This window comes from Opisthorchis viverrini (genome assembly GCF_000715545.1).
Source record: "Opisthorchis viverrini unplaced genomic scaffold opera_v5_57, whole genome shotgun sequence".
In the NCBI taxonomy this organism is placed as follows: domain Eukaryota; kingdom Metazoa; phylum Platyhelminthes; class Trematoda; order Opisthorchiida; family Opisthorchiidae; genus Opisthorchis; species Opisthorchis viverrini.
The window spans coordinates 220,202-231,089 of record NW_008751714.1 but is presented as its reverse complement, the minus strand read 5'-3'; the positions used below and the strand labels follow the sequence as shown (position 1 = coordinate 231,089).

At 44.3% G+C, this 10,888-nt stretch overlaps 1 protein-coding gene across 1 annotated transcript; it reads right to left on the bottom strand.

Annotated features, from left to right (window-relative positions):
• Window positions 1-520: 520 nt before the first annotated feature.
• T265_13340 (hypothetical protein) lies at window positions 521-10,439 on the bottom strand (the record flags this gene model as incomplete). Its single annotated transcript, XM_009168451.1, has 6 exons — window positions 521-821; window positions 2,121-2,328; window positions 6,154-6,400; window positions 6,512-6,752; window positions 8,093-8,533; window positions 10,295-10,439. 6 exons carry the CDS (start codon window positions 10,428-10,430, stop codon window positions 709-711), a joined length of 1,386 nt encoding a protein of 461 aa, XP_009166715.1.
• Between the last annotated feature and the right edge of the window lie 449 nt (window positions 10,440-10,888).

The window sequence follows — 10,888 nt, the reverse complement described above, 5'->3', positions numbered from 1 at the left end:
TGGACTACCATTCGAAAAGTTACCAGATTTTAAATCCAAAATATTGGTGCACTTCGCTTTCTTGAGAATAATCCCATTACGGAGATAACTTGAATATCGTAACATGCGAAACATGAGGCCACCTGGTGTAGCATCAGGTTACCAAAGACGAAAGACTCAGCGAGGTTTCTGGCGATTCCCGTGTGGAAACCAAATTCGTGCGCAAATGAGTGTAGTTGTCGAAAGTCGTGTAATTTTGGTTCAAGTAGATCATGAGGTTGACGGAAACTCGGGGACTACTCCTATCTGATGAGCCCCAAAACGGTCAAAACCGGTCATGGGTAGTCGAAGAGTTTTCAGCAACCTTGTGAGTAGTTTCCTTTATCAAGATAACCCTGTTACCTTCCAGTCTCTAAAATATACACGCAAACCTACTCTGCACTGACCAGGGAAGAAGACAGTCTCCCATGTACTTAAGTAAAACAGCAGCATCTCACAAGAAAATGACCATCCCTTTACAAGCGGGCAAAAAGCCATCTGGGTCACATAGCGGGCAATGTATTAAATTAGGATTGATAAGCAACAAAACAATGCTCCATGTCGATTGAGGACCTATCGTCGATCGGTCGGTAAGGACGACTTCGATCCGGTTGACTCATGAGACGGCATCCGTCAAGAGGCACACCCATGCATGAATACCGATACCAGAGTAACTAGGTCACACCTGGTTCAGGTTGATACTTTCTCCGTTCTGGCACTGACCTGACGCCTGTTGCAAAACCACACGCGGATTGCTTCGCGATCGTAACCAGTTTCCATTGCAAGTCTTGTGAGTTTGGCTCCTGAGATCAAGTTGTAAGTGAAACATTGATTTGTGTGTAACAAGGAAAACACTCATTACGTATTGCTCCAAAAGTCTGAAAAAGTGCATGCCGGACATAGCAACGTGTGACAGCAAATAAGGATTTCAACAGTGAAAATGTATGATAGCACCAACATACCGACAAAGCATGTGCACCAAAAAAGTATCAGCTGATAACATTCAGTTCATGACTAACAACGGTCGCTACTGACTCGACAGACATTCAGTGAGGACAAGACACCCAGAGTCAGTGTATCAAATCTGTCGACCATGAGCCATATGTACATCCTTCAATCAGCGACGGAAGAGTAAGTCTTTTCTATTAATCTACAACATATCCTTAGGTGGCACTTGGATGACTCAAGTTCTTGCTGCGTTCGTTGGCATTCACAAGCCTCCTTGTTCGAACTAGACAGCATAAAAAATAGCCTATCGAATCTACGATGCATTCAAGTAGCTAAATTGACATCCTCTGGAAAATAAAAACCCCAGACGTAAAAGTCGCGGAAATTTAGTGAGCTGAGGTCAAGAGAGCCAAAAAACAAAGTTATGTGTATTGGTCTTTTGAACCCCGGCCATCTACACCTTAAAGTAACTTACAACATGCTAACCGTTACAGTCACAAGACTCGGTTCGTACGATGGTATTAATCTAAACATGGCTCTTTATTGCTTCGTCATTGTGCGGTCACACGGGGGCGGATACGAGCGATCAGCTTTCGTTTAGCAGATCTGATTCGAATATGAAAAGTGAATAATTACCGAGCTATTGGATTTCATTCCTACCGAAAGATTCTATTAGCATGACGGATCTGCTGCCAAAAGTGTGGTACATTTACCTATAATGCATCCTACTACACCCGACATCTGAAGCCAGTGAGGCCAAAGTGACCAGAAATGAATTACGCAGTTCAAACGGCTCACCGGTTCCAACCTATCAACTAGTGTCTTCAGGTTCACCCAGTCATCTAGTTAATGTAGAGTGGGTAACCACTGAAAGCTTGCTGCATTGTTTGCGTAAAAGACACACATTTGTCCTCTAGCACACTTGCTTCGGGCTCCCGTGAGCTGCCCTGGATGAGGCGTCGGCATGTGCGCGATCATTTTCCATCATAACGTATCACAAACTGATCAGGAGTTTTGGCGAATAAAGGTTCCATCTGCTCCACCTGGATTTAGGCTAAGTGTAATTAAAATAAACACAATAGCCGGAAGCTCATTGCAGCCAAAGCAATAGGAACCGAAAGCTTATAAACAATTCGAAGCCAACATCTACCCACCTTCCGGGCGTGGATCCTCTTTATAGGCTTCCGAAAGGATTGTCAAAACATAATCTGAAAAATGAGTACGTTTCCGTCGCTTCGTTCGACACTCAGGATTCTTTAACTGACAAGTCGTAGTAGGCACAACATCCGCCGACGTGGAATCGAACCCTTTTTCAGATGACTGGCTGAAAACGGCGATGGTATGTGGGACACCCCCAGTAACCTGAGGAAGAGAGCGATTGGAAGTAATCAAGGTGTAACATCGGCCTTTGAAATGAAATGAACAGTAGATAAGAATCAATGTGGCATAGTATTTTGTGGGTTCGATGTGCATAAACCATATCGTGAGGACAATCCTCAGGATCGATTTCCTCAAGAAGTGGTTGATTTGGACTGTCATCAGGCATTCTGTAATAAGGTCACTGAACACTACTGTGCAATTAATCGTGAGCGTCAACTAACTAACTAACTTATTCTAACCGGTTTGATGCCGCAATAGATTTGCGCCAACTAGTAGGCGGATAATGCGTGACAATGAATGAAAGGAACCGCCTGTCTCTGAAAACGAACCACCATTTGTCTGGTGACTTTTCAGGAGAATAGTGCCGGTTGAGGTGAATGGCGTTCATATTGTCAGTCACCTAACCCGAAAATTAGTAGCGAATGAGTACGAAAATAGTGATCAATAGACATGTGGTAGATGACTTTTGTTCCTCGTTGGTCAATCGATAACTAGTTCAATGGTACTGGTTCGGTATCCACGTTTCCAAACCCAGAGTCGGACTAACTGGTCTGATTCCGCTGAGTTCATTGTCGACTAATTCCGACAAGTTACTTGGAACTCGATAAATGATGTGAAATGACTGAATCGGGTCAAATCGTTACCTACATTACTAATCCATATTCAAAGAGATTTCGCCCTCTGGGTGTTCGACCGAGCATGCGAAAACAAAAGGGTTGCAATGGTTACATCCAGGAGAGAGTAAGTTTCATAGAACGCACGAAAGGAACGAAATGTCTACATTTCTTATTGACTGCCTAAAAGAAGTACACAAAGTAGAGAGAGTACAACCGTTTGGAATCTGCAGGACATCCATATCTCAACTGTACAGATTTCTGGACCCACCTTGGTTGCTACACATACCCGGAAAACTTAGCAGCCCACTGGTGGACCACTGCTACATCAAGGTAGTTCTTCACATTACATTACACCGACTCGATAAGGAAACTTAACACTGTGCATCCAACTGGTCAGAACAGTCCGTCCCCTGTCCTGGTGCAATTATTTTGGCTAGTCCACTAGAAGGAGGGGAAGTGGTTTCGTTGATGTTTCATATAAATGAAATTTAGTTCGATGTCTGGCGAGTGGAGTCAGAAGAGTATGTTCGCCCGAGATTCTAGATGGGGAACTCACAACCAGAGCAAACACCATAGGACGAAACCCGTACTTTTGTTGGAAAGCGCATTCAACCGGCGTCAGTGACAGAGAAAGCCCATTGTCAGCAAAAGGCTTCCGTTCAAGAGTGACAGTATTTCAGAATGTACCACAAATCCGGTAAAATAGTCAATCGGAAGAAACCTTATTACTGTCAAACTAAGAGTTTCCTTTTACGGTTTACCAGTATTCAATACGAGGCGCCTGGTTTGGTCCATCAATTGTGATTTATTCGCTTGCTTGCGCGGGTTCCGCGAACAGTATCCATTTCCCAATTCAGATTTCGTCTCAAAGGATCAAGGCGTATTCACCCATATTTCCCGGACTGTAGTCAAACGATAACGCGACCCTGGACCATTTTATACGCACAGGCCACCAGGTCAACCTGACTCAATCAACTAGCAACTCTCCTACCTGTCTGATTATTGAACCTGTACTCTGTTCCTGGTCGTGTTTGTTGATTAGTCTGCGACCATTGAGGCCAGTTAAGACCTTCTGAAAATGCACATATCCATTGAACTCCTTATTCTCAATGAGAATGCGTCACGAATGAATATCGAACGCATAATACCAGTAAAGGGCACCACCTTGGTACCAAAAACTGTCTTAAAAACACTAAAATAGCACTGAATCTTAACGTTCTCCACTTTGATATTTCAAAATGAATTTGATTGACTGCGCAGCGGAAGTATGGCTGGCAGTGCCAAAGTACTGCACACATTTCGGACTTTTACATTTGGACACGCCCTCTACTTCTCACGTCAAAACACAGTTGACGTATGTTTTCGCTCAACAGCACTCCGAAATCGCAACTTTGTACTCAACAACGCATTCGGCCTATAGAAATGGAACAATTATTGACAAAGATGCTCCAAACGCACCAGACATTTCCAGCCTACACCGATTGTTAATTACTATGGCTGAACTGTGATCATTAGTTATGTTTCCTATTTTCCGACTATTCGTGAGTAATATGATTTACGCATGTTTATTATAACGCCGGAACAACGAACGTATGTCGGCTAGTTCATTCCCATTTGAAGTGTTAATCCGAAATGAGCACCAGAATGACTATAGGTGCTATCCTCAATCACCTCCCGACCGCCATCCAACCGAAATGGTTTGACCGACCTTCAAAAAATTCTCAGGGAGAACCGAGATCCCAGTTCCATTGGTTTGATAGATCATGTTCAAGACCGGGCGGAGTTGTTATCAGTTAGAGAGTTTTTCCGCCGAACACCAGGAGATCGAGACACCCCGTGGCTTCGTAACGACACCATCGCTAAGGTCCTCCACACTCGTGACGACTACTGCGGCTAATAGGCTTAGCAATGGAGACAGTACGACAGTGTCCCGTTCGTGCTTGCACTGTGGCGATCAGTGCGCGCAACCTTTGTCCGATCAGTTGTACTTTGCGAAATTTGCTACAAGCTAAGGCGTAACGCGAAGAAGTACCGATCGACGCGCTGTTGTGAACTCAAAGGCTGCGACGGCCTACACCACCTACTGCTTCACCCACCCACTCAGTCGTCAGCCCAATCAGTGAGGCCAACATGCCAGGACGAATGCCGCTCGAACCTGAGCGCCAACTTCTGCAGCGGATCGTGCAAACGAACGTCCGTGGCGTTTGGTGTGCTGCCTGTAACCCTCCACTGTCCTCGCTGAGTTTGCGGAGTCTACCCACTTCTTGATAGCGGTTCTGACACTACAATGCTAAAAGAGGGAACCGCCTTAAAGCTTGGACTATGTCATGAAATCCTGTGGGTTCGAGAGAGCTGATTGGTTAAGGCGCCGGGCTAAGACCGAGAGGTCCGTGCTTCGAAAATAACTTCAGCATCTCATCTGCTCTTATGTAAGCCTGGGTAACCTGGCAGTATCTCTACCCTTGTGATTCATTCCGTTGGCATCGCAACTAAGCACTGAAAGGGTGCTACAGCTGAACAATTTGATTTGATTCGATCTGCCCTGGAGAACGCGTCTTCTCAGCTTGTCTAAAAGACTTGTCATCAAAGGCTCAACCCCCTTGGCAAAAGACTCATCGCCGACAGTCATTTCCACTGTCCTCTTATCCTGCTCCTACCGATTGTGCTGTTACTGATTGTACGTTCTGCTTAATTCATAATGTTAATTAACCCATTTGTTCAAAGAACCAGTTCTCAATGCAACATTTACTGATCTCAACGGACTGCGTAGTCCGATAGCTCCAATCGTCACCCGGACCATAAGTTGGTATTGCTAAATTAGGGTTCTGCTGAGACGAAGAGCGCAATTTAACCAGCCTACTGGGGTTATTGGTCAGTAGTATGTATTTAAACACCTTTTAAAGTCCATTCGAAATGCCAGCCCCGGTCCAATCGCTGCCTAATATGAAGGCGAGGTCAAGTGTTAATGATATTTCATCATTCAATCTCACTGCCAGAGAAGTTGAACAAACGGACCACTTTGATCCAGTTGTTTCCAGTGTCAGACATCGCCTGGCATCATAGCGTGTGACATTCAGTTCACCACTGTCGACATGTTGACTTCGTGTAGCATACAACTTCATAGAGGGGTTAGACAAAATGCTTACAGTAGTATACACGATTATGTGAATGAAACAGGGAAGAACCTTACCGGAGAATCCACAGACGAGTGAGGACGTTGATCCGAAGAACAACCAAGGTTGTTCGAAATGGAATCCAACCGTATTAGCTGCGTTGTCCTGGTCCTTCCCGACACACGCTTTCCCAATGTTATATCGGGTTGAATAGATTCGCTGGACATCAAAGAGCAACCCTTTTGTTCTGTATGGGAGAGCCAACTCTCGAGATAAGGCAATAAACGAAATGCTGCCCTTACGTTGACCTCCAGTCGCTCGAACCTGAGGGAAAATGAGGCCGGTGGAAATTTTTAGTCTCAAGAGACGTGGTGTTCAAAGTGGGAAAAATGGAGAAACCCATGCACATTCCAACGACACCGTAAACAAACGCACCTGGATAGCAAAGACTGACTGAACATGGTTTCGTTGTTAAAATGCCTGGCAAGCTCTGCGCTCAGCTCATTTTGTGATAAACCGGCACGCAGACGATACTGCCTCAAACGATGAACAAATCGGGCCAGGGCGGAAAGATTATGGCCTGATAGGATCAAATCTTCCGCACTGGTTGTAGATGTTGGAGGTGTCGAAGTAGGTGCTTTTAACGAACACCCATTTTGTTCAAGCAGTTGACACACTGACGAAACGAACCAAAACAGAGTACTAGTTAAGAGGGGAACAAAACTGAAGCGAACACAATCTTCGATTAAAAAACGAAGAATGCCTCCAACATTCTATTACAAATAACTCTTGGTAGTGGAAAAAAATTAAGTTCTGAAAACGCAGTGCTCGAGGATTTATGTCTCGTTTGTGGCCCAAATAATCTGCAAAATATGAACGCAAACATCAAGGCCAGTCACGTAAACAACGGAACCGAGCCGAATAGGATGTCGATCTTTCATTGTTCGTTGGTAGATATTAGGTACACTAAGCACGATGAGGTCAAAAATGTTTTTACATTCCCAGTGGTTAATTGAACTGTGGCAGCTAGAACCACCGTACGACAAGTGCGTGGTTAGTATAAATGACAATGATGATGATGATGATGATGACTCTCCACAATGATTTAAACCTGGCTGGTATGATGTGTATTGTTGTCACACCGGTCACGTTGATCAGTTGTCTGGAATTCGCAGCACTAATAAGAAAGTAAATCTCATACGTCAAGACAATCGATTGACTTTTTACGCCATTATACATCATCATCATCATCAGCATCATCATCATCATCGACAGCATGACATCAGTATTCAACACTGATGCTTCACCGCCGTACAACCATGATTTATTTGATCCGTGGTTCGAACCCCTCCAGACACTCACTCAGGCCGTTATACATACGTATCAAGAGTATTGTACCAAAGCGTAAAACAAACTCGTGTATGAAACTGGTGCACACAACTTGCGGTGGATCTTCATATCATCAGCCACTTGAAGTGCTTCGTAAAAAGTAAGTACATTTCATAACACGCAGAAGTGAAACGGCTCTCACCTGACCAGTGTTATCCAACAGTTAAACGCGAAACTTTTATTTGTACATATACAGGAAAGACGTTTCGTCACACTTCATTCGCTTCTTCTATGGGACGATGTCTCTAATTTAAGACGCAACGGGAGGTTGACAAAGAGCAATACCGGAAGTGCCGCTGAACGTCTACAAATCGCGCATCATCATTCTGTGAAAGTATTTTGTGTGAAGAGATGGTGGTAGGAAACTCTTCGCGAATTCCATTCGAAGGACAGAAGGCACGCTTAAAATACTAACGAAGTGACCAAATAGTAGACTTAAAAGACCATTACAGGTGCGTTGCTCCAATTAGGATCACATGCCATCCTGACTGAAAGAGTCACTCACTGCACTACATTAGCAAACGGGCATCTGTGTAAGCAGTCTAATGTGACGCCAAGAGAGGATAAATCAGCCCTAATAACCGGCTGGATCCAGAATGAAACGATAGGACGAAGTAATTTACTCACCCAGTTGATTCAAAACGGATGTGTCGACAGTTTTACTTGGATCCAGCACTACTTTAGGTAAACTTTTGCTGTCTTTTTGAGGTTGAAGACGAGGAAGTGTGGCATCCAATGGTTGTTCTACTAAAGACAGAACCTGCATCGCTTCTGGTTTGGCAGGACTACGTTCCGGAAAGGAGGTTCCATTCTGATGGCCCGAATGTGCCTTTTGCGAGGGTCCATTTTCTACTCCAAACGGGAAACACGTTTTGTCTGGGACCTCGTAATCTAGGGTAACCAGATTACTTTGGTTACGATAACCTATTACTGAGTTGCACTTATCGATTGAGAGGTTGGTTGGGACGTCTGATGACTCCAGGTCCGTGTACGGTTGGAATGGGTGTTTTCGTAACACGAACTGTCCACTCTGAATTTCGACGGAGTAGTTGGGCAGAGACAACTGTCCTTCAGGAAGAAATAAGAGAGAAAAACGATACAGTTACTATGCTTATAGTACACAAGATGGCAACAAGGACTGTCGCTTTTGTCGTAAACAAAGATAATTTAACTGCTAGATGTTCCATAGTATGGCACAATCTGAAGGATGGAAGCTTTGACCAGCACCCACCATGTGTTATTCAATTGTATAACTGAAATTCAGCCCGTAGAAAGTGCGATGTGTGAGATACTGCACGTCGCCCGGAGCTAAACAAACGCAAGCCAAGTGTATGCTAGAATCAAGAAACTTCCAGTCAGGCCATCGTGTTCTTACTGCTGTGCCAGATGGTGCAGTGGTTACAGCGCGAATTTACCGACCGAAAGGTCCGTGGTTCGAACCCAACCTCTACCTACGCTTGAGCAACTTGGCAGTATCCCTGCTCTCGTGCTTTCTTTGGGTGGCACGGCAGCTAGGCACCGAAAGGGTGTCTGAACGATTATTACTTTATGACTTTGTCTGCTGTGCCATTTTTAGCTCCATGTATAAAGCTGCACAGCCCCGGTGATACACACGATGCAGGAATATGCACAAGGCCGACTCCACAACAGACGCCGATATCATCACAAAAAACATCGGATGCAATCAATTATTAACCAGAGGGATTCAGCGAACGGTAAAGTGATTTCCGTCTGAAAGAACGGCCATATGACCGATCCGAATGGTTCACTCGAAAACGTGTCCAGATTTCGCTAGCACAGACATATTGCGGGATGCTCACAACCGTGAGAAGTGAAACACATAGGTGTTAGCAGAAAACAGGGCTAACACTCAACAGTTAATTAAAGTAACGTGATTTAGGCCATAGCTTATTTGATTATCTTATTGTCAATTCGGATGGGAGAGGATTCACGTGATAGGATGTGTCACAGGCTTTATTGCATAAATACAATATTGAATAGGTCTCTATTAATACTATGAATCTGGAAGAAATCAACTTCCTGCAAACCCACGACGAATCGTTTGCAGCTGAGGCGCGCTTTAGTGAATCGTTTCAAAGCACACCGAACTCACTTACAGCATCAGTTCTTCAACATTTGTCTTGCTTTTCGGGGGGACAATCAGAGAAGTAAATCAGCTAGTGTGAGACATCGCTGGAAACATGTTTTTCCAGCATGCCACACGGGAGAAGAAACATTGTGCTCTTCATGCGTAAACGTCCAGGAAGGGTACAAATTCCCGTAGTGACCTCAAGTTTTTTTTTCAGGAAAGATCACATTACTTGTCATTTGAATTTAATTAACTGTGGGGTACCTGTTTCTTACTAACATTGTCTTATAAATAATCTGCTTTCAGTTTTCTCAGCAATTACCTAATCTTATGGCTCATACACAGTCTAGGCGTAATGTCTGAACTGAACTACGATGACCCTTTTGCGCCCCACCGCCTGAGAGCACCTCATCATCTCTAACTAATCACGCGACTACCTGGTCCTCAGGATATTGCCTATTCGTGCAAAGAGCGATTTTTAAAACAAAAACTCATGATCATTTCGTAATGCATGTCCACCAGAGTTCCAAACCGTTCAAGGGAGCGAGTAAGAGAGCATTTCCTCCGACATATAATGTGTCTAATGCCAACAGACTTTTTGGTTTTGTAGTTCGCTTCATTTCAATTGCTAGTAACTAGTGAGTAGTACCCATATGGGCTAAACCAATTAGGCTGGTGGTGTTCACCCTTATCAGTCCAGTGATTTATGGAGCGATTAGCAGCGAAGTCAGATGTCTTACCCATATCAGAAACCTGAAACAGAATGCTCCCGCCTCCCGGTACGACGATCAACTCGGTCGGTAGCAGCACGTAATGAGGTAATTCACTGGATACGCCGTTATTGAACTGTGCCTCAGTGGAGAGGTCGAGGGCCATGGAGGAGACTGAAACTAAGAACAAAAACTTCCAAAGGTTACTCGTTCATCCGTGAGATCCGCTGCCCGGTGTGCAGCTGTAATTCAACCCTAAGGAAGCACTTGGCAAGGTGCATACTTGGATTCCTAAAACCTACATACCGAGCAGATTACGGTACATACAGCAGTACGCACAGGCATCAGAGATACTAATGAAAACAAGAATAATAAAAATAATAACTAAATCGTTCAGCAAGGATCCGATACCCAAGTACGGCTGCTGAACTAACCTCCTCATCAGCTTCTGCACACTTTTGGTCGTGCAGCTCTGGGATTCAAATACCACCGTAGCTGCTTCTGTTGGGGCTGGTATTTTTATAAGCCACAAAGCTGAAGGCTGCCTGCCTGATTAGAGAATAATAATAATAATAATAATAATAATAATAATAGTCGTTCAGCTGTAACAATCTTTCGGTGCCT